This window comes from Lissotriton vulgaris, chromosome 5 (genome assembly GCF_964263255.1).
Source record: "Lissotriton vulgaris chromosome 5, aLisVul1.2, whole genome shotgun sequence".
Taxonomy (NCBI): Eukaryota; Metazoa; Chordata; class Amphibia; order Caudata; family Salamandridae; genus Lissotriton; species Lissotriton vulgaris.
The window spans coordinates 1,711,236,788-1,711,261,661 of NC_141693.1; the positions used below are offsets into that span (position 1 = coordinate 1,711,236,788).

The following is a 24,874-nucleotide window of genomic DNA, read 5'->3' on the forward strand; positions in this document are numbered from 1 at the left end:
CTCGGTGTTGGTTGCGGGCTCGTTTTTGACTCTTATTGAGGATTTTGTTAGGGTACCCCCGGTTCTTCAGTTTGGTTGTGAGATCCTGGGCCTGGTGTTTATAATCATCAAGTTCGCTGCAATTTCTGCGTAGCCGTAGGTATTGCCCATACGGTAAGTTTTCCCGCAGAGGTCTAGGATGAAAACTTTCGAAGCGGAGTAAATTGTTTTTGGCTGTGGGTTTATAGTGGGTGGCAGTTGATAGTTTACCATTGATTTTCGTTATGGTGAGATCCAGAAAGACCAACGAATTTCGGTCCTTTACACAAGTGAATTTCAAATGTTCATCTCTTGTGTTAATCCAGTTAAAGAAGCTTGATAACGTGTCTTCACTTCCTTTCCAAATTGTCAGCACATCGTCTATATATCTTCTCCATAGTAAGATATTAGAACTGTAGGGGTTTTGCTGGCTCAGGATGTACTTCTCCTCAAAATCATAAACGTACAAACCCGCTACACTAGGAGCAAAAGTACTGCCCATAGAAGTGCCCCCAGTTTGGAGAAAGATCATACTGGAAATAGTTTTTCTTCAAGGCCAGTCTTGTGCATTCTAAGATGAATTCTCTTGGGGTTCTCGAGGTCCAATCTTCTTTTTCAAGAGCCCTTTTGAGTACCTCCAGGGGAGCATCCTGGGGAATGCTTGTATATAAGCTCTCAATGTCAAAGCTAACCAAGATGGTATCATCATCTACGGTCAGTTGATCCAGGAGGCGTAGTACACTTTTTGTATCCTGTAAGTAGGTGCTAGTTTTTTGGACCATCGTTTTGAAAAAGACATCACAAAAACAGGACAGGGGTTCAAGTAATGAACCAATCCCTGAAACAATGGGTCTCCCAGGTGGTGGAATTTTATTTTTATGCAGTTTTGGGAGCGTGTAAAAGTAGGGAATCTTGCCTTCGCTTTTGCACAGGAAATCCGCCTCTTGTTTTGAGAGGTAGCCTTCTGCTTCTCCATGTTCCGCAAGTGATATGATCTCTCCCCTGAGGTCATCAGTGGGATCCATCGGTAGTCTGCGATAATTCAAGTGATCCCCCAGTAATCTGAGGCATTCTGTTTGGTAGGCTGATTTATCCTGGATGACTATCCCTCCGCCCTTATCAGCTGGTTTTATGATAATGGTGTCGGAGTTCTGTAGATTTTTCAGTGCAATACTTTCTTGTTTAGTGAGATTCATGAAAGGCTTCTTAGGGGATATTTTCTCCACCTCATTGAAAACAGCCTGCTCAAACGTGGAGATTTCTACAGGAACCATGTGGGGTGGTGGTGTGAAAGTGGACTTATTCCGGAGTCCAGTCTCATTTAAATCAGTGCTTTCCTCTGTTGGGGTTCTCTTTTCAAAAAAAGGCTTTGAGTCTTAGTTTCCTAAAAAAGGAAGCTAGTTCGCAATGGAGTTTAAACTTGTCCAGATTTGCGGTTGGTACAAAGCCTAAACCTTTGTTAAGTACTGATTCCTCATCTTTGGTGAGGGGTCTGTTGGAGAGGTTGGTAATTAGGTTCTCCGATTGCTCGGTCCTGGTTGTTGGGCCTTGTTCTTGCCCTGGTTGGTATTCGGATCTTCCGGTGCCCAATGGACTTGATTGCCCTGGTTGGCGTTTTTTCTCCTGCCTCGTCCTCTCCCGCCCCGGTTTAAAAAAGGGGGCATATAAGGATTTTGGGGAAAAAAGGGTTGTTGGAACGGTGGTTGCCATCCATACATAGGGAAGTTTGGTTGGTTGTATACATCTTGGAAATGTGGCATTGGCATTGGATTGAATGTAGACCAATTGTTCTTCCCTCTGCCTCGCCCTCTGCCTCTTGTTTTGATACTTCCATTGCTGGAATTTCCACTGGAATTAGAGGTGTTACTAGACACATTGCTTGAAGCGTCAAAGTTGTCATCCCCCTTGGATGGTGGTACATACTCTGGATCTGAGTATGGATACGCTTTCACCATAGTGAATCTTTTTAAATCTTTTTGAAACTTTTGCACTTTTTGTTGTGTTAAGTTATCTTTATAGTCTGTCATCTCTTTATTCAGTTCATCTAGCTTTTTCTTAAAGCCAGTGATGGTTGTTTTCATATTGCCTTCAGCTGCTTGGATTTCCACTAGGATTGTTTCAGATAGTCTTAAAGCTGTTTTTAAAATTAAGACTATCCAGTCGTGGGTACAATGCCACGCTATGGCAGCCCAGTTTTTTCGAAACACTGCGTCTTCTAAGAAAATTCGCGGAGCATTGGAGACTAGTAGCCCTTTCGGTGCCATGGTCTTGTCCAAATATTGTTTTAGGATAGTCCCGTGTAGGATTGTCCTAATTCTATTCCTTTTTAGCTCGGTTAGGTTTTCCCAATCTGTGGTTGCAGAAATGCTTTGAGCGATGCTGGGGTCCGCAAAGATAGAGAGATCACTCATCACCTCCTCGACCTCTTCAGAGGTGTAGGAAAGGCCTTGGTTGTCGGCCATGGTTGCAAAGATAAATTCTGATTATGTGTCGCTCTCGCAGCTGTGCGCTGCCTAATATGTGTATAACAAAGGAGAGAGTAAGGGAGGTTTGCACAGTCTATGTGTGGTGGGAACTCCTGGTCCCCTAAACTAGAATTTTTAATAGGGTTCAAGCACTCCAGAATAAATTCTTGGTGTGAGTAGACTTGACCCTTTTTAATACACTTTTCACAATTATCCTTTGCACATATAAAAATCAAAGAAACCCGCTCCACTGTAACCAGGTGTCGCAGCACACCCTATAGGCACTCGGCCTATGGGGTGGGACCCCAATGATGAAGCATGTCACCAACCAGGTTGGTGAGTGAGGGGTCTTCTTTAAGGACTATGACTGTCCTATATAAAAAAAGGTTGGGGCAATCTTTTGCTAAACCAGAGCCTTAAGCTCCTGACACAGAAGGAATCTCTTCTTTGTATTTTTTGCCTATAGGGGGTACTCCTCCATTGTTTGTTTAATTCTAGTTTAGGGGACCAGGAGTTCCCACCACACATAGACTGTGCAAACCTCCCTTACTCTCTCCTTTGTTATACACGACTATGTCAAAAACCAGCTAAAACACAGGGCAAAAAGTTGGGGGCAACCATAGTCAGGAGGTACCTTCCTACACACCCTTTAAAGTGTGCAAAATTGTCAAAAGAGTGGTCCCCTAAATTGTTATAGAATTATGACACTTTCCAGAACTGTGAAGCTTGGTGAAGGTACAATCAGCCTCCTATTGTCTGCACCACCTATAAGGATATAAAAACATCAGTGTCATGGTCTATACCCACACAGCACTTCCCCAGTCCTTGAACATCATCATCCAGATATATTTCTTTCATTTCTTGAATCCCTTTCTTGGGGAGAAAGAAAATGAGAATAATATTCTTTGACAAAAACACCACTAACAACATTAGCTCAAACAGAAATATCTTCCACGTCCTAATATATGCTGTGGTTTGAAATGCGTTGCAGCGCATGCATGCGTGACGACGTAAGAGGCCATTTTGGATAGGGAAGTAGGTGCACAAGATGAAAGTTTAGCGTACGTGAGTGCGTCCTCTCCAACTGTCATCAGCTGATTTGTCTGACAGACATCGTTTGAGGAGAGGACGTGATCAGGAAGAATTTGTCGCTTTATTTAAGAAAGGGACATTTTAGAAAGGTATAAAAAAAAGGTACAAAGGTGTAGTTTTTGAAAAGTAAACAGATTATTATTTAATAAACTAAACAATTTGAAGAAAAATGGAAGTTAATGAAGATGCACAGAGCACAGGGTCAGGTGATGCAAATTTAAGAAAAATAGTACAGGAAGAGATGAGGAGTTCAATGAAGGAGGTTTTTGAGAGCGTAATAAGGAGGAAAAGAAGAGCTAATGAGGCTTTAGAAGAAGAATACTGGTCGGTTGAAGAAGAGGAAGGTGAGGCACAACTTCATGGAAAAAGAGCAAAAAAGAGTAAGAATATTGAAATAGGTTTTAAATTCTTAACAAAGAGATTTGGTGAGCCTAGTTCCACATATGAAGAGTGTGTCCTTAGCGGCACAAAAGAATGTGTCCTTAGCGGCACGAAAAAAAGAGAGAGAAATTGGGAAGATTTTACGGATTTAGAGTGTGAGGAGGAGGTAGATGAGTTTGTACTAGATGACTATTATGATGATGGATGGGATATGGACACAGATAAAGATGAGAAGGAGAGAAAGGAAAAAGGGATTGTTAAGGATCCGCAGGGAGTGGACATGTTTAGTCCAAAAATGATTAAACATCCAAGGAGCTCAGAGTGGTGGCCTATGCCTCCTATGGCCGAATTCTTTAAGCTATGGATCTGGACCCAGGTCTTATAAGTTTCTTGTTTACGATAGGATGAGATCCCAGGAAGGGTTTGGAGAGGGCACTTAAAAACAGTGGCAAGATCGTGTTTTGGAGGTATTGGGTCCATTGTCAAGGATTTTAGACATGGCCGAGGAGGCAAAGATTAAAGATGTCCAGGTGGGCGTCGATTTATTGAGGGGATGGTCGTAGAGAATGATTTCTTTCGTAGGAAACGCTAACGTATCTCTATCTGCGTGTTTCACTGGCCGGACGTTCGAAAGGTTACATTATCAGTATGTATGTATAAAATATTTTATTACGCGCTCTGCTACTACAGAGTATCCTGGCGCGATATGTGAGCTAAAACAGAGCCAAACCAAAGAGAGAGGAAAAACAGCTAGATGCTGAGTTTAAAAAGGTGGGTTTTCAATCCTTTCTTAAATTCTATCAGTGTTGCTGACGCTCGCAGAGAGAGCGGCAGGGTGTTTATCAGTACCAAGGAAGAGTTGCGTTTAGAGGTTTCCAAGAAGCAACAGGGTTTTACCCTCAAAGAGGACGACAAGAGAGTGTTCGCAACCCTAGGGGAAGAGCTCAGTTCTCTGAAGGATCTCAAGGTGAGCAAGAGGACAGATTCTGGTTTTATCCCAAATGGGGTAGGGGAAGGAGTGGGACGGTTTGTGAAGATGTGGGCAATTTTAACAAAAGGCAGATGGGTAATTCAAACAGTAAAAGGTTATGTTATAGAATTCCAAGAGGAGCCGAAGCAGCTAGAGGAACCAATACAATTGGTTTTCCAAAAAGATTTACAAGACATATTAGAAAAAGAAGTTTTAGAGATGTTGCAGAAAGGGGCGATAGAAAAGGTTATGAAGAAAGAACAGGGCTTTGTGAGTACGATATTTTTGGTGAAGATGAAGGCAAAGGGGTGGAGACCTGCGATCAATTTGAGAAATATGAATCAATATGTTGTTTACAGACATTCAAGATGGAAGGGATCCGTCTTCTGAGAGAAAGAGAGATATTCTAAAGAGAAAGATTGGTTGGTGAAATTAGACTTAAAGGATGCTTATTTCACAATTCAAATTGTGGAAGAGAGTTGCAGATATTTACAGTTCGGATGGATCGGGAAGCTGTATCAATTTTCTTGTATCCTATTTGGTCTGACGTCGGCACCTTGGTGTTTTACAAAGGTGTTGAGGCCAGAAGCCAAGTTTCTCACAGAGAGAGGAATTCGTATGATAACGTATTTAACGGTTTTCTATTAATGTGTCACAGTCGGCAAGAGTTGGAGAGACAGTTAAGATTGTGTATGGATCTTTTGGAAAGTGTGGGTTTTTAATCAACAGAAGAGAAGTCTGTTTTGAAACCCAGTCGAAGTATAGAGTTTTTGGGTTTTGTGGTGAACACTGTAGAGATGATTTCAAGTTTACCGGAGAAGAAAGTGGCAAAGATAAGAACAGAAGTGAATGGCTTGTTGAAAAAAGAGAGGGTATCTCTAAGAGGATTAGCAAGGGTGATTGGTTTGTTTACAAGTTCAATACAAGCAGTTTTCCCTGGGCCGCTCCATTACAGAGAATGAAAGCAGAAGCATTGAGGAAGGGTTATTGTTATGGAGAGTTTGTTATCCTTACGCAAGAGGCTCGGGAGAAAATGGTTTGGTGATTAGAGAACCTAGAATCTTGGAATGGCAGGGCAATTTTTGGAATTTGTGCAGATTTTGTATTAGAGCCAGACGCAAGCATGTTTGGATGGGATGCTTGCTTGGAGGATCAGAAAACAGGTGGAATATGGTCCAGGGAAGAGAGGTTGGAACACATAAATGGTTTAGAAATGAGAGCAGGGCTCTTTGCCTTGAAAAGTTTTGGAAAGAAGTAGAGGAATTTCAATGTTTTGTTGAAAATGGACAATACATTGGCGGTTTGTTACGGAAACGGGTTAGGTGGAAGTAGGTCGAGGAACCTGACACAACTAGCGAAGAAGATTTGGTCTTTTTGTCTAGAACAGAAAATAGGACTACAAGCAAATACTTACCAGGTCAGGAGAACATTGTTGCAGATTGTAATTCGAGGTATCTCAGGTACTACAGTGATTGGAAACTGAATGTTTAGTATTTCAAGAGGATATTACAGGTATGGGGTCCTCTGGATGTAGATTTGTTTGCGTCAAGGTTGGCGTTCCAATTAGAGAGGGTTTTCAGTTGGAGGCCGGATCCATTGGCAGAGGAAGTGGATGCGCTTCAACAAGATTGGAGGAAGATACGGGGGTATGCATTCCATTTGCAATGATTCAGAGGGTGTTGTTGATGGTGAGGAGACAGAGTTGTCAGTTGATTATTGTGACACCTTTTTGGGCAGGAGAGGCCTGGCTTCCAGGTTTGTTAGAAATGGCGACAGTGGAGCCTTACTTAATACTGGAGTCGGAGGACGTGCTTATAGGGGCAGAAGGAGGATTTCATCCTTTGTTTATAGAAGGGGAGTTGAGACTTATTGTTTGGAGGATTTCAGTAGAGGAGTGCAGTTCAGAGGACTTTCGGAGCAGGCTCAAGAGTTACTAAAGGAGGCTTGGGCACCAGGAACTAGGAAGAGATATGTTGGAGTGTTGAAGAAATGGGTTTGTTGGTGTGTAGGAGCATCTGCCGTAGAGTTGTCAAACTATTTATCGCTTTTGTTTCAGAGAGGTTTGACCTACAGGACTATTAATTGTTATAGATCGACAATTGCTGCTGGTCATAATTTGGTAGGGGGTAGTTCCATAGTTAAGTTGAGTAGACCACCTAGAGCTAGGTACATTGTTTGTGGGACGTTAATAAACTGCTAAATTTGTTTGAAGGCAAATAGGTTTTTGAGCTGGAAGCAGTTGTCGGGGAAGCTGGCTACTTTGTTGTGTCTGAATTCTTTCATGAGAGTTTCAGATGTAAAAGCTCTGGATGTTAATAATAGATGTTATAATCAGGACGGAGTAAGAATAGGCATAAGGGGCATCTGATAATGAGGAAACTGCCAGGCCCACTGTTTCTCTGTTAAGTCTTGGTGGCGTCTTTGGATATTTGGAATTTCCAACTGGCTGTAATCATAACATCATTCCTAGGCACATTAAATCATTACTCTATTAACTTTATTAATACAGCTGAAAATCTAAACTTCACAAAAGTATCAAGTGATGTAAAAGCTCTGGATGTTAATAATCGATGTTATAATCCAGACGGAGTAAGAATAGGCATAAGGGGCATCTGATAATGAGGAAACTGCCAGGCCCACTGTTTCTCTGTTAAGTCTTGGTGGCGTCTTTGGATATTTGGAATTTCCAACTAGCTGTAATCATTACATCATTCCTAGGCACATTAAATCATTACTCTATTAACTTTATTAATACATCTGAAAATCTAAACTTCACAAAAGTATCAAGTGTTTAATATTAGTATCAGTACCACATGTAAGCTAAAATGATTTCTAATTAACATGCTCATTAATTTATAAAGGAATCTAAGTACCTCTGTCATCCTGGCAGCGAGGAACACCCTGTCTTTGCCGATTTGATGCATTTACAATTTCATCTTTTCTACGTGCCTGAACTATGTGAATTGCCTCCAGCTGTCTATCAAGTGCTGTACATATATTAGCATGAAGAGGAGAACTACGAACGCGTTCCATTTTGCCCAGCAATGTCACAACCTGTACGAACAAAGTACATATCGTATAACAATCAAGTATTTAATGCAATGGTGTTGCACAAAGGCAAATAAAACAAATAATTCAATAAATAAAAAGCACTGTCAAAATTTTACTGAATCAGCACCGGCAAACAGTTATACACAAATGTATGTCCGTGCAATATTACAATAAAGCTAGACTTGCTGGCTTTGCTAACGATTTGTATTGTTGGTTGTGCAACTGATACTGGTGCCATCTGTCTGCATGGGTAGTGTGGTATTATGGTGGCATTAGTGATGTTTGTAATATTGGTGGAACTATAGTGGTGTTGGTGGCATTACTGTTGATAGTAGTAATATTAGTGTTGGTTTTGGTGTGGAAAATAAGTCCGGCTGGTACCGGTTGTGGTGCTAGTGGTAATATGAGACGTGATTTACTGGTGATATATGAGGTTTATTGGTATAATTGATATTTGTGGTAGTACTATTGCTAGTGGTAGTGTTAGAATGGCACTGGTGGAAGTGGTGTCGGTGTGGAATTGGTGGATGTTGTTGCACCTGAGATTTCTTGACCGACCGGGCCACAAGAACCACAGTACTTTGCCGGGCTGTCAGTTTTCGGGGCTCCAAAAAAGCTGTGCATATCTGTGCAAAGTCATAATCTATGAATAATCCTCGCCCATGTGCGGGATCCCGGAGCATATAGAAAATACATATATATATATATATATATATATATATATATGCATATGTGAAAACATATACATGCAGCCTAAAATATTTCCAAAATGGCAAATATGATGAAATCACATAGGTTTGCATAGTAGCAGCTATACTCTCCCAACCCCTAAGGAAGAAAGAGAGCAGTAAACATTTGTCACACAACAATGCTTTATTGCCATATAAACATCTGTAATTGCAGGCATTTGCCAGTAGGCTGCAGCAGAGTATTAAGAAAACAAAGAAAACTGACACCTTACCTTTAAGGCATTAGAGTAGGGGTACCGTACCTTTAAGACCTGTAGGCGACGCCCTGCTCCCATGATGTACCACAGGTGGCAGTTAGGTCAGTTCTTTTTGGAGGTGCATAAACACCTGAGTAAATCCATAAGTAACATACCATAACTTTGCAGTACTGCTCGTCCGGGGAGGTGGGTGGGTGGGTCTCTTATGACTTTGATGAGTATACCCCTGGATGAGAACTAGGATTACAGGTAAGTAACCAATCCTTCTCTTCCAGGGGATACTCATTGTGAGAAGTTGGCCTGATATATGATGCTCACTAGTTCTAGTGATCACCTTGTATCAGTCCAAACAACCCTTATGGTGATTGGTTGTAAAGTCAACCTTATAGTCCAGCTATCCTAATGGTAACATGGACAAAGCAGTCTTAGGCTAAACTCTTTTGGCATGTGAAGCCAGCTGTTTTACCACATATAACCCCTTGAATACCAAGTGAAAGGACACCACACAGGTTGTTATGAAAATAAACAATATATTTATTAACTAACATACACCTCTGAACTCTTTATGAGATCAGAGGGCTAAGCACATGACAATCTCTTAGGAAAAATACGTTTAAGTTGCACAATTTACAATGGTGCCCTAGGGGCACGACAAACCATATACTAAGTAAGTGGAATGTGAAAGTCGATAAAAGGAATGGAGCTGTCCAGAGGCTGTAGGATCGCTGGGACCACGCTACACTAACTTTAGGTAAGTAATAGGAGGCCCACGGAGCGCGTGTGCAGAGTGTGAACTCACACGCGAGATGCGTAACAGTGTCTATGGACAGTCCAGTTCAAGTAAAAGGTGAGTACGGACAATCCTGACTATGTAGGACTAAAACGACTGTGGAACTGGACACTAGGAGAGCCAATCTATCCTTGAGCACCGAAATGCTCGTGTTACCTCACCCACAGGCTGCAGGTGCATAGGTGCGAAGTCGTGTCGGGTTCCGGCGTTGAAGTCTATGGAGCCTGGAAGAAAAGATGCTGCAGGCGATCAGGAGGAAGATGTCCGGTGTGATCCAAGGGTGGATCAGTGAAGAGGAGAACCTGAAAGCAGAGGGGACAATGTTCAAAGTCACTAGCTAGTGACTGGAGTGGAACCAGGAGTGGAACCAGATGTCATCGCGATCAGGTGAGAGTGGACGCTTGTCTCTGCAGCCACGTGGACCAGGTGGTGTCTTCGACGACCAGGATGGAGGCACGAGCTGTCCCACGCAGGTTCTCGCTGTCGGCGGTGTCGGATCCGGATTTGGAGTCAACAGGCCTTGGCAAAGGCAACCCACGCGGTGAGTGGAAACGGCGTCTGGAGTGGACCAGGAGGGTCCGGGGTGCTTCTCTTTTGGAAAGGAGCAAGGGCCAGTCTGGAGCAACCAGACTAGCTGTGAAGATTTCAAGGTTTGTCGTCTAGGAGGTCACTAGCCAGCCGGCAAGTGACCAGACAACGCGTTGAGCAGCAAACAGGCAGAAGGGCCCCACGCTGATCTCGTGGATGCTGGAGGGCTGGTCTTCGGTGCAGGAGCTGCTCGGGGCTTTTCAATCCCCAAAGCACTTGGACGAGGTTACCTCAGAAGTCGTGCTGGAGCGAAGTGCTGCTTCTTTCAAGATGACCGGTCCCACGTGGCTCGTCGCACCCACGGATCTCAGCTGTGCTGCAGGTAGGTAGAGGTAGAGGTCGGAGAGGTCTGGGAATCCGGGTCTCGTCGGGCTCTGAAGTCTGGATCCTCGAGGAAAGACGACAAAGGGTAGCCGCTGGACGCTGATGGTGCCTGCTTGAGCAGGGTGGACACTCCTTGCCCACAAGGGAGATTTCTTCAGTCTTCTGTGGAGCAGAACGTCGAAGTCCAGAGTTTCTTCTTGTAAAGTTGTTCAGGATAATCTAATTTGGAATGGGACCAGCTCCTACCTTTATCCGGCTAAAGGGGGCTGTACTACGACTAAGACCCTCCTCTGGGTGGGACCAGGAAGGGGGATGGTTACACCACTATCCTTTGTCCGGTCTTGCGCCAGAGCTGGGGCTGGAGAGCCCCAGGAACTGGTTTAGACCGGTGTATGCACAGGGACACCTTGTGTGCCCCAGGCATGTCTCATTCCTTTCAGCCCTGTCCTACCTAATACACAAAATCCTGTCTGGGGTGGTGCTAGCACCTCCAAAGGCAGGAAACCCTTTGTCCAAGCCTCCCTCGCTGGAAGGACTCCCAGCAGCAGGAGGTCAGGCTTGTGGCAGCATCCATTTTGTGATGCTGAGGCTCGAGTTAACTTTAACCGGGGTTCACAGTTACATACATGTTGTGTCCCTCTAGAAGGGTGGAATGCTACCCCCGTCGCCAGAATTGGCGAGGGGGTAGTATTCCAATTCGTATGACACCTTACTCGACATGTTTTGATAATGCTATACCAAAGTTAGCAATAACCGCGAGGATTATAATGCACTTAAGAGTATATGGTATAGCGTTATCATGGAAACAGCTAAAGGACTTGGTTCCGAAAGCAGCAGACAGGGTCAGCTCATGCCAGAGCACTATCTCACATAATTCCAAGCACTCTGCCTCCAGGATTGTTAAGGCCTGCCATAGGAGTGGCTTATAGGAGTATATGTGTCCATGTTAGGGTTAGATATAGGTATACTATATCTAAAGCAAAGGGTGATTACACCACCTTGCCCCAGCTGATTGATCAGCCAGTTGTGTCAGATTTGGATGGCCAGCCAGGGGTGGCATAATACATGCTGCAGCCCCTGGTAGGCCCTGAGTGCACCTATGCCCTGGGTACCTAAGGTACACTGTACAGGGACTGATAAGGTGACTCAGTATCCAATTAGATATGTACCTAAGGTACATGGAGTCCATTTTAACAGAGAGAGCAGGAAGCCTGGGGTCCTGAATAGCAGGATCCCAGGCCAACTAAGTCGAAAACCAGCAAAACACCAGGCAAAAAGTTAGGGGCAACCATAGTCAGATATCCACCTTCCTACACTCATCAATAGTCATAATCTATGAAGAGTAGCAAGGACATACCCAAAGTCTCACGGACGAGCAATCAAGTATACAGCAAAAAAACATGAATTAACATCACATTTATAATGCAGTTATGCAAACAAATTCCTCAAAGAGGCCTGTCCCACTTGGGCATCGGCCTGTGCATCTGAAGAAAACAAGTTACTTACCTGTAACTTTGGTTCCCCAGTATTGGTAACTTTCATAGATTCCCATGCTTTGTATCATTCCCCGTCGTCGGAATGGGAGCCTCGGTAAATAGAAAATACCTTAGTAGTAAGCACAAAGTGAAAAAATAGGCCTAGGCCTCATCTCATTTTGTAGCTTATCCACCTCTTTTTGTAAAAGAGACCAAACTTTTGCAGTAGCCAATCAGAGCAGCCTCACCCCATAGAACCTTCCTGAGAGAAGCTCAGAGCCTCAGATTTTCGTAGCCGTTGTGAACAGCTATCTCACAAGACAATAAGACTGAGCTTTCCCAGGGGAGGCGGGTGGGCGCATGGGAATCTATGAAAGTTACCAATACTGGGGAACCAAAGTTACAGGTAAGTAACTTGTTTTCTTGCCCCAGTATTGGAACTTTCATAGATTCCCATGCTTTGTATCAGAATAACCAGCAGTAAATAGAGAAAAAGCATATTTTGTAATTTGTGTACCTGAAAATGTCATACATTTTCAGGTACACATTCTCAGCTGGGAGGCCCCGCTTCCCAGCTGAGACGCCCTCCCACTGTCCACAAATAGATCTCTGCCCCTGCATACGCCGTGACTCGCTCCTTTCTCACGAGCTGAGGAGTCGCTCCCACTGTCCCTGCAGACAGCTGGTTTCTCCGCGCTGCTTTGACTCGTTTGCCTGAAATATCCACCTGGCTCATTTCGCCTGCTGCATAGTAAAGTAGCGCTTTGCTTCATCTGCGCTGTTTATTTGCTAGAAGTGTAATCTGCATTGGCGCTCTGTGTCTTTTGTTGAAATTGTGCCGCTTTATTGTCATTTTGCTTGCTTTGTGCCTCATTTGCGCTCTGTAACATTAGAACTGCTTCCCCAACGCTCTCAGCGCATTTACCTGTAGCGCTCCGCTGTGCCTCCCCCCTCCGCCTCCATTTTGTTTGTTGTTCCTCGCCGTCCTCGTGCACCCGCCCCGCCTCCCAGCTGAGACGCCCTCCCACTGTCCACAAATAGATCTCTGCCCCTGCATACGCCGTGACTCGCTCCTTTCTCACGAGCTGAGGAGTCGCTCCCACTGTCCCTGCAGACAGCTGGTTTCTCCGCGCTGCTTTGACTCGTTTGCCTGAAATATCCACCTGGCTCATTTCGCCTGCTGCATAGTAAAGTAGCGCTTTGCTTCATCTGCGCTGTTTATTTGCTAGAAGTGTAATCTGCATTGGCGCTCTGTGTCTTTTGTTGAAATTGTGCCGCTTTATTGTCATTTTGCTTGCTTTGTGCCTCATTTGCGCTCTGTAACATTAGAACTGCTTCCCCAACGCTCTCAGCGCATTTACCTGTAGCGCTCCGCTGTGCCTCCCCCCTCCGCCTCCATTTTGTTTGTTGTTCCTCGCCGTCCTCGTGCACCCGCCCCGCCTTCCAGCTGAGACGCCCTCCCACTGTCCACAAATAGATCTCTGCCCCTGCATACGCCGTGACTCGCTCCTTTCTCACGAGCTGAGGAGTCGCTCCCACTGTCCCTGCAGACAGCTGGTTTCTCCGCGCTGCTTTGACTCGTTTGCCTGAAATATCCACCTGGCTCATTTCGCCTGCTGCATAGTAAAGTAGCGCTTTGCTTCATCTGCGCTGTTTATTTGCTAGAAGTGTAATCTGCATTGGCGCTCTGTGTCTTTTGTTGAAATTGTGCCGCTTTATTGTCATTTTGCTTGCTTTGTGCCTCATTTGCGCTCTGTAACATTAGAACTGCTTCCCCAACGCTCTCAGCGCATTTACCTGTAGCGCTCCGCTGTGCCTCCCCCCTCCGCCTCCATTTTGTTTGTTGTTCCTCGCCGTCCTCGTGCACCCGCCCCGCCTCCCAGCTGAGACGCCCTCCCACTGTCCACAAATAGATCTCTGCCCCTGCATACGCCGTGACTCGCTCCTTTCTCACGAGCTGAGGAGTCGCTCCCACTGTCCCTGCAGACAGCTGGTTTCTCCGCGCTGCTTTGACTCGTTTGCCTGAAATATCCACCTGGCTCATTTCGCCTGCTGCATAGTAAAGTAGCGCTTTGCTTCATCTGCGCTGTTTATTTGCTAGAAGTGTAATCTGCATTGGCGCTCTGTGTCTTTTGTTGAAATTGTGCCGCTTTATTGTCATTTTGCTTGCTTTGTGCCTCATTTGCGCTCTGTAACATTAGAACTGCTTCCCCAACGCTCTCAGCGCATTTACCTGTAGCGCTCCGCTGTGCCTCCCCCCTCCGCCTCCATTTTGTTTGTTGTTCCTCGCCGTCCTCGTGCACCCGCCCCGCCTCCCAGCTGAGACGCCCTCCCACTGTCCACAAATAGATCTCTGCCCCTGCATACGCCGTGACTCGCTCCTTTCTCACGAGCTGAGGAGTCGCTCCCACTGTCCCTGCAGACAGCTGGTTTCTCCGCGCTGCTTTGACTCGTTTGCCTGAAATATCCACCTGGCTCATTTCGCCTGCTGCATAGTAAAGTAGCGCTTTGCTTCATCTGCGCTGTTTATTTGCTAGAAGTGTAATCTGCATTGGCGCTCTGTGTCTTTTGTTGAAATTGTGCCGCTTTATTGTCATTTTGCTTGCTTTGTGCCTCATTTGCGCTCTGTAACATTAGAACTGCTTCCCCAATGCTCTCAGCGCATTTACCTGTAGCGCTCCGCTGTGCCTCCCCCCTCCGCCTCCATTTTGTTTGTTGTTCCTCGCCGTCCTCGTGCACCCGCCCCCGCCTCCCAGCTGAGACGCCCTCCCACTGTCCACAAATAGATCTCTGCCCCTGCATACGCCGTGACTCGCTCCTTTCTCACGAGCTGAGGAGTCGCTCCCACTGTCCCTGCAGACAGCTGGTTTCTCCGCGCTGCTTTGACTCGTTTGCCTGAAATATCCACCTGGCTCATTTCGCCTGCTGCATAGTAAAGTAGCGCTTTGCTTCATCTGCGCTGTTTATTTGCTAGAAGTGTAATCTGCATTGGCGCTCTGTGTCTTTTGTTGAAATTGTGCCGCTTTATTGTCATTTTGCTTGCTTTGTGCCTCATTTGCGCTCTGTAACATTAGAACTGCTTCCCCAACGCTCTCAGCGCATTTACCTGTAGCGCTCCGCTGTGCCTCCCCCCTCCGCCTCCATTTTGTTTGTTGTTCCTCACCGTCCTCGTGCACCCGCCCCGCCTCCCAGCTGAGACGCCCTCCCACTGTCCACAAATAGATCTCTGCCCCTGCATACGCCGTGACTCGCTCCTTTCTCACGAGCTGAGGAGTCGCTCCCACTGTCCCTGCAGACAGCTGGTTTCTCCGCGCTGCTTTGACTCGTTTGCCTGAAATATCCACCTGGCTCATTTCGCCTGCTGCATAGTAAAGTAGCGCTTTGCTTCATCTGCGCTGTTTATTTGCTAGAAGTGTAATCTGCATTGGCGCTCTGTGTCTTTTGTTGAAATTGTGCCGCTTTATTGTCATTTTGCTTGCTTTGTGCCTCATTTGCGCTCTGTAACATTAGAACTGCTTCCCCAACGCTCTCAGCGCATTTACCTGTAGCGCTCCGCTGTGCCTCCCCCCTCCGCCTCCATTTTGTTTGTTGTTCCTCGCCGTCCTCGTGCACCCGCCCCGCCTCCCAGCTGAGACGCCCTCCCACTGTCCACAAATAGATCTCTGCCCCTGCATACGCCGTGACTCGCTCCTTTCTCACGAGCTGAGGAGTCGCTCCCACTGTCCCTGCAGACAGCTGGTTTCTCCGCGCTGCTTTGACTCGTTTGCCTGAAATATCCACCTGGCTCATTTCGCCTGCGGCATAGTAAAGTAGCGCTTTGCTTCATCTGCGCTGTTTATTTGCTAGAAGTGTAATCTGCATTGGCGCTCTGTGTCTTTTGTTGAAATTGTGCCGCTTTATTGTCATTTTGCTTGCTTTGTGCCTCATTTGCGCTCTGTAACATTAGAACTGCTTCCCCAACGCTCTCAGCGCATTTACCTGTAGCGCTCCGCTGTGCCTCCCCCCTCCGCCTCCATTTTGTTTGTTGTTCCTCGCCGTCCTCGTGCACTCGCCCCGCCTCCCAGCTGAGACGCCCTCGCCCCTCCCCCTCCACTATCCATATATGACAGTAATTCCCGCGCGCAGCGTTCACGCGCAGCGACCGCGCCCAATCCGCGCCGAAGGTGCGCCAAAGGTAAGCCCGTCTACGCCCGTCCGCGCCTGGACCGCGCCCAGTGCCAGACCCCCTGCCCCTCGCGCTGCGCTGCCCTCCCGCATCACCTACGATGCCGCCACCCTCCTAGCCCTCAACCCCGGTCGCGCCCCCAACTGCGTCCAAGCCGCTCCTGGACGCACCCATGGACCGTTCTCCTGCTTCTCCTGCAAATTTAGCGGCACCGACAACATCTCCGCTACGACCACAACACAGATTCCCGACCCCAACCACCTACAATGCATCCTTCTCAACACCCGCTCGGTCCACAGGCACGCCATTGACCTTTGGAACCTACTAGACACCATCTCTCCTGACGTCGCCTTCCTAACGGAAACATGGATGAACGCTTCCTCCGCCCCTGACATCGCCATCGCTATCCCTGATGACTATAAGATCACACGCAAGGACCGCACCGACCATACAGGAGGTGGAATCGCTATCGTCCATAAGAAATCCATCCGCATTTCTACCAGCTCCGACGCCAACCTCGCTAACTCCGAACACCTTCACTTCCAGATCCACATCGACCCCAAGACAACTCTTAGAGGCACCCTCCTCTACAGACCACCAGGACCCCGCGCAAAATTCAGTGAAGACATCACGGACTTCATCACCCCACACGCGCTCCCCTCCAAAGACTACATCCTTTTGGGAGACCTCAACTTCCACCTTGAAAAGATCAACGACCGCAACACCGCCACCCTCTTAGACAACCTCGCCAACCTCGGACTTAAACAACTGGTCACTTCCCCCACCCACATCGCAGGTCACACACTCGACCCCATCTTCACCTCCAGCAACCATATCTCCTTCAGCCACACTACGGATCTCCTCTGGACTGACCACAGCTGCGTTCACTTCACCTACAACAAGCCAAAACCCATCATCCACCTCCAACCAACTCTACAAAGAAACTGGAACAAAATCACCACGGAGCAGATCTCCACATCGCTCCTTCGAACCTCCCCAGCCCTCTCTTCTAACGCCAACGAAGCCGCCTCCAACCTCACCCTTTGGTTATCCAACACCGCCGACACCTTAGCACCACTGAAAAAACGTCAACACAAACTTGGCAACAAGAAGGCCTCATGGTTCAACGATGACCTCAAGAAGTCCAAGAAACTGTGCCGCTCCCTTGAAAAGGCCTGGAAAAAAGACCCATCCACCAGCAACAAGGACGCCTTCAAAAGCGCCACCCACACTCACCACCAACTGATCCGAATAGCCAAGAAAACAGCATTCAAGGATCGACTTGACAACAACGCCCACAACAGCAAGGAACTTTTCAACATCGTCAAGGAATTTTCCAACCCCTCGGCCAACTCCAACGACATCACCCCCTCTCAAACCCTCTGCGACTCCCTAGCCTCTTTTTTCCACAACAAGATTGCTGACATCCACAACAGCTTTGACAACCAACCCGGAAGCCAACCCACCCTACCATCTGCTGACCATCTTCCCCCCGTTAACACCCTTAACGCCTGGAACCCAATCTCCACTGAGGACACCATCCGCCTGATGAATTCCATCCACTCTGGATCCCCCACAGACCCATGCCCTCACCACATCTTCAACAAAGCAGATTCCGTCATAGCTCCGCACCTCCGAGACGTCATCAACTGCTCCTTCAACTCCGCTACCTTCCCAGAAGACTGGAAACACGCTGAACTCACCGCCCTTCTGAAAAAACCAACAGCAGACCCCACCGAACTCAAAAACTACCGCCCCATCTCGCTTCTTCCATTCCCGGCCAAAGTCATCGAGAAAGCTGTCAACAACCAGCTCGCCGCCTTCCTCGAAGCCAACAAATCACTCGACCCCTCACAATCTGGCTTCCGAGCCAAACACAGCACTGAGACCGCCCTCATCGCAGCAACAGACGACATTCGAACTCTACTGGACAATGGAGACACAGTCGCCCTCATCCTCCTCGACCTCTCTGCAGCATTCGACACAGTCTGCCACAGCACCCTTTTACAACGCCTCAATAACATCGGAATCCAAGGAAAAGCACTTGAATGGATTACCTCGTTCCTCACCGGAAGAACCCAGAGAGTCCGCCTTCCACCATTCAAGTCAGAGGCCACTGAAGTCATCTGCGGCGTACCACAAGGATCCTCACTCAGCCCCACCCTCTTCAACGTATACATGAGCCCCCTCGCGGCCATCGCCCGCCAACACAACCTCAACATCATCTCTTACGCGGATGACACTCAACTGATCCTTTCTCTCACCAAGGACCCCAGCACCGCCAAAACTAACCTACACGAAGGAATGAAAGAAGTCGCCGAATGGATGAAACAAAGCCGCCTGAAACTGAACTCAGACAAAACAGAAGTCCTCATCTTAGGTAAATCCCCCTCTGCATGGGACGACTCCTGGTGGCCGGAAGCCCTCGGAAAAGCACCCATCCCGACTGACCACGCACGGAACCTTGGCGTCATCCTGGATTCTTCACTCTCAATGAACAGACAAGTCAGCGCCGTATCCTCTTCCTGCTTTAACATTCTTCGCATGCTCAGAAAAACATTTCGCTGGATCCCCTCCGAAACCAGAAAAACAGTCACCCACGCTCTGGTCACGAGCCGACTGGACTACGGAAACACCCTCTACGCAGGTACCACCGCTAAACTCCAGAAGAAACTACAACGAATCCAAAACGCCTCAGCCAGGCTCATATTAGACATCCCACGCAACGAACACATCTCTGGTCACCTTAAAGACCTCCACTGGCTACCCGTCAATAAGAGGATCACTTTCCGACTGCTTACCCACGCACACAAATCACTCTACGACATCGGACCAGATTGCCTCAACTCTCGACTGTCCTTCTACACCCCCTCCCGCCAACTTCGCTCTTCCAGCCAAGCCTTCGCCACTGTACCTCGCATCAACAAGACCACCATGTGAGGCAGATCCTTTTCATACCTGGCTGCCAAAACATGGAACTCACTCCCCGCTTACCTTCGCCTCACCCAGAATCACCTAGCGTTCAGAAAGCAGCTTAAAACGTGGATATTTGACAAATAATCCTCCTCCCCTTCCTAAGCGCCTTGAAACCCTCTGGGTATGTAGTGCGCTATACAAATTTTATGACTTGACTTGACTTGATAAGAAAACCAGATACACATTAGAATCCTAAAGCACAATAACAACAAGTAATACAAAATATGCAAACAGGAAGGCGGGATAGTAAGGAAAGCTCACCGACTTATTGGAAAAGGTTCCTCAGAACCGCCTGGCCCACTGCCGCATCCTCTTTCACAGAAGAATCCAAGCAGTAGTGGCGAGTGAAGGTGTGGACACTGCTCCATGTCGCCGCTCTACATATGTCCTTGATTGGGACACCTGCGAATAGAGCCGTCGATGAAGCCATTGATCTTGTAGAGTGAGCACGAACTGCTCGCTGAAGTGGTTTTCTAGCTGCCTGGTGGCAAAAATGTATAGCACTGGAAATCCAACGGGAAATACAGGGTTTTGAAACTGGACACCCCTTTCGGGGAGCACTGAATGAAACAAAAAGCTGTGAGGATTTTCTGAACTGTTTTGTTCGCTCCAAGTAGAATTTCAGGCATCTGTGAATGTCCAAAGAGTGCAAAGTTCTCTCCGCTGGTGTGGAAGGCTGTGGAAAGAAAGATTTTAAGACCACTGGCTCATTTAGATGAAATTCTGAGGGTACCTTCGGGATAAATTTAGGATTTGTCCTTAGGATGAGAACATTATTCTTAAACTGTAGAAAAGGTTCCTCAATTGTGAAAGCCTGGAGTTCATTAACTCTTCTAGCCGATGTCAGGGCCAAGAGAAGAGCCAGTTTCCACGAGAGAAACTTAAGGTCAGCCCTATGAATAGGCTCAAAAGGGGCTTTCATGAGATATGACAAGACTAAATTCAAATGCCAGGCTGGTGGTGGAGGCCGGACTGGAGGAAAGACCCTGAATAAACCCTTCAGGAATTGTTTGATAATCCTTGCCGACCACAGGGAAGGACCTGATGATGAACGTCTGAATCTAGAAATGGCCGCTAGATGCACCTTTACAGAAGACGGAGCCAATCCAGATTTTGCCAGAGAAAGGATGTAAGGTAAGAGTTGGTGCGGTGCAGAAGTATATGGATGTAGACCTTCCTTCCGACACACCAAACACAGAATCTTTTCCACTTTGCTCGATAGGTCTTGTTGGTACTAGGCGCTCGGGCCTGGGCCAAAATGTCCCTACATTCTCCTGAGCGATTTAAACCCTGGAACTCTCGGAACTCAGGAGCCACGCTGTCAATCGCAGAGACTTCAAGTCCGGATGTAGAACCTGTCCGTGAGCCATTGTCAACAGTGTTGGAACGGGATGCAGGAGAACTGGCTGATCCTGGGAGAGGAGGAGAAGTTCTGAGGACCAAAACTGTCTGGGCCATGCTGGTGCGATCAGAATCATCCTGCACGGTTCTACCTTGAGCTTGCTGATCAATCTCGGGATCAGCGGAATGGGAGGAAAGGCGTAAACAAAGGCGCCGGACCAAGCAATCAAAAGCGCATTCCCCAAGGATTCCCGATGGTGAACCCTGCTTGCGAAGGACTGGCATTTGGCATTCTGGGGAGTTGCAAACAGGTCGATGGATGGTGTCCCCCAGCGTGCAAAGAGTTCCTCCAGAATGGTCTGGTCCAGTTCCCACTCGTGTGAGATCGTCCTTTGGCGACTCAAAGCGTCCGCCCTGACATTGAGTGTCCCCGCTAGATGTTCAGCTGAAAGGGTAATATTGTTCTGGATCACCCAATTCCAAAGTGTCTGGGCTTCCCTCAAGAGGGTGGAGGATCTCGTTCCGCCTTGCTTGTTTATGTAGTGCATGGCTGTGGTGTTGTCTGTACGCACCAGCACTGCACGGTCGCGGATCCTCGGAAGGAAAGCTTGTAGAGCCAGACGGATAGCGAGGAGTTCCAGGAGGTTGATGTGGAACTTGACTTGGACTGGACTCCAATGGCCACTGACCTTCAGCTCCTGGAGGACCGCTCCCCATCCCTCCATGGAAGCATCTGTTGTCAAAATTATGGGAGATGGTGGAAGTTGGAACGATAAACCCCTGGAAAGATTGTCTTTCAGCAACCACCAGCCGCTTGCCTTTCTCATTTCTGGGGTAATGACAATCCTGTCGTCGAAGGAGCCTGTGACCTGACGCCATTGTTTGTCCAACTGTTCCTGCAGTGGACGCATTCTGAGCCTGCAGTGTGGAACCAATGGTATGCAGGATGAAATCGATCCGAGAAGCGATTTGTACCTGCGAACTGTCAGCGACTTTCGAGTTTGAAGAAGGAGGGCTGAACAAATCAGATTGCTTTGGCGTTCCTCCGAAGGAAAGGCTAGGCAACACTCTGTGTCCAGGATGGCCCCTAGAAACCTCGCTCTCTTGGAGGGGCGTAGAACTGATTTGTCTTTGTTGAGCCGAAGACCTAGTTGCTCGAACAGTTCTCTGCAGGACGTGACTGCCCTGGACGCTTCCTGGGAAGACGGAGCCTTCAGCAGCCAATCGTCCAGATATGGAAAGACTTGTATAGCCTGTCTCCTGAGAAAGGCTGCTACTGGAGCCAGAACCTTTGTAAAGATCCGTGGAGCGGACTGGAGACCAAACGGCAGTACTTTGAATTGAAAGTGGCTCTTGCCCACTGTAAATCGAAGATATTGCCTGTGAGCTGCATGAATAGGAACGTGGAAGTAAGCGTCTTCCAAATCTAGGGTCGCCATGTAGTTCCCTGGATTGAGAAGGCGGAGGATGTCCTGAAGAGTGACCATCCTGAAGGACAACTTGACGAGATAAGTGTTGAGCTGCCGTAGATCTAAAATTGGACGCCACTTGTCCTTTGTCTTCCGAACCAGGAAGAACCTGGAATAGAACCCTTTCCCCTTCTGAGAGAGGGGTACAGGCTCTACCGCCCCCTTGGTGAAGAGTTGGTGGGCTTCGAGATGAAGGAGCTTGAGATGTTTGGGAGGAAAGGCGTCTGGAGCTCTTGTTGGAGGAAGGTCTTGAAACTCCAACGTGTGCCCTTCTTTGATGATCTGTAGGACCCACTGGTCTGATGTAATGACCATCCAGTTGTTGAGGCAATGGGCAATCCTGCCCCCCACTGGTGTTAATGAGGGAACAGGAACAGTGGAAAGAGCCACCTGGCCGCTATTGTTTCCTGGTGTTCTCTCCCCTTTGCTGCCCTTGTCGTCCTCTTGGCTGTTGGCGAGAGAAAGAACCCCTCTGAGTGTATTGTGGTTTATATGTCTGGCTAGATTGTGAGCCGGAAGAGTAGCAATTCTGATTGCCTCCTCTATAGGTGGAGAATCCTCTACCTCTTGCTCCTCTGAAGGGTACTTTGCGATATTGCAATGTTCCTAAGGACTTGGCTGTATCAGTGTCCTTTTTTATGCCCTGTAGGGCGTCATCAATGTGTTTGCCAAACAGCATTTCTCCGTCGTATAGCAGATCCAAAATCTTATTCTGCACCTCATGTCTGAACCATGTGGCCCTTAACCATCCTTGGCGTCTCAGAACAGCCGAACCGGCTAGCGCTCGAAATGCTGTGGTTGCTATATCCATAGCACAGTCAATGACCTCCGAAGAGGCCCGCTCCCCCTCTAGCAATATCTTCTTCACTTCTTCTTTAGAGGAATCCTGTAATTCCTCCACAAACGGAGAAAGGTCGCACCACATCTGGCGATCGTAACGTCCCAGAATTGCTAAAGCATTAGCTGCCCTCACAAGAAGACTGGCCATTGTGGAGAATCTTTTACCCACATTGTCAAGGCGCCTGCCCTCCTTATCTGGTGGTGTAGTGAGCGGCGTGGATGGATTTTTAGATTTGCCCTGGGCGGCCTGAGAAATGACTGAGTCCGGTTTTGGTTGACCCAGCAGACACGCCGGACTGCCATCTGGTGCTTTGTACTTTTTCTCCAGTCTTGGTAGCACCGGGAGGACTGTGGCCGGGTTATGCATAGCCTTCAGGCCCTCAGACCAAACATGTTCAATGATTGGTATGGAACGTACTGATTTCCTGAATGGTTCCTTGAAATCATATAAGAAACATTCGGACTGAACCGTGGTCACTGGGAGACCAAACCTCTTGGCCGCCCGTTCCATCAGGTTGTGAAAACCTCCAACGTCCGCTGGAGGTGAGGTAGCGTTATCTGGATCAGCTACGTCCGGATCACGAGGGTCATTTGGATTCCAATCCACTTGCTGGTCTTGGTCTGGATCCACCTGTTGGTCCGCATCAGACGAGGCAGTATCATCATCCATATCATGTACCTGCACCACTTCTTGAGTGTGCTCTTCAGGCGCAGTGGTACGCTCTGTTGGAGGCAAAGAGTGTACTGCCACAGGCTGAAACGCTTGAGGCGGAGGCGTCGGAGGACGCACTCGTTGAGCTTCTTGGGGAGTAGGGAAACGCTTCCGGTAGTCCTGCAACATAAGTTGTAGATCTGTAATCAAACTGGATGGCATCGCCACCATCCCGTCTTGCGACTGACGTGAAGGCTTCTGCAAGGGCATTTGCCTGGTAGTTGTGTCCTCTTCCCCATAGTAATGTTCAGGAACATAGTGTTGGTGTTCCATCTCTCCTTCCTCAGAACTAACATCCTGAACCTTAACTTGTAGGTCAGAAGGGCTATACGCTTGTCCAAACTCGCTAAAAGTCTCTTCATCAGAGTCGTCATCCAACAGAAGATTCGGTGGAAGTTTTTGAACCTGTCGCGGAGACGTCATCTCTGGTGTTATCTGCTTCTTTCTGCGCGAAAAAACAAGTTTTTCAGATGAGTCCGTCGTCGACGACATCGTCGACGAGGTCGTCGTCATTGACGGTAACTCTTTAAAAGACTGTGTCGTCGACGGAAGCGCCGACAAAGATACTGCCCTCGTCGTCGAGGATTGTGTCGTCGACGAGCAGAAACTCATCGTCAACGATGGAAGGAGCGTCGACGGGATCGTCGACGAGCTCGTCGTCAGCATCATGGATACAGGAGTCGTCGACACGGTCGTCGTCAACGTCGTCATCGCCGTCGAAGCCATCTTCGTTGTCATCGTCGTCGACGTGGAGAAGGTGATCATCGTCGACGACGAACAGGCATCAGGTGTCTTGAATACCGTCGACGGTGAAGGCGCCGTCGCCGCCTCCGTCGTCGACGATCCCGTCGACGAGGCTACTTTCACAGAGACATCCTTTTTTACAGAAGTCGTCGACGTACCTGTGGTCTTCACCGTCGTCGACCGCTGTTTTATATCCGAAATGACCTCCTGTGTTGAAGTTGAAGGCTTCTTGACCCCTCTATCCTTCTCAGAGGGAGGTGAAGTGATAGTAGTAACCTTTTTCACCTTTTTCGAGGGTTGTGACTCCTCAGGCTTACCCTGCCTCTCCTTTTCACCGTGGTGAGGAGATTTTTGGGAAGCAGGCCTGTCAGACCTATCAGAGGTCCCTGGTAAGGCCTTGTGAAGGGACTCGGCTGAAGTAGAAGGGGGAGACCTACCCCTCTTCTGAGACTTCTTAGATGACACCATCGACGAGGAGCCCTCACTGTCTGAAGACACAATGTCTTTACGGTCCATCTTCTGAAGCC

General features: G+C 47.8%; 1 protein-coding gene across 1 annotated transcript in view; it reads right to left on the minus strand.

The window, feature by feature from the left end:
• The window catches only part of MEIOC (meiosis specific with coiled-coil domain), a 1,038,655-nt gene that overhangs the window by 211,542 nt on the left and 802,239 nt on the right, over positions 1-24,874 (minus strand). Inside the window, exon 7 of the mRNA XM_086923891.1 lies at positions 7,800-7,980. Coding sequence (XP_086780017.1) covers positions 7,800-7,980 — 181 coding nt within the window. The remainder of the gene's footprint in view (positions 1-7,799; positions 7,981-24,874) is intronic.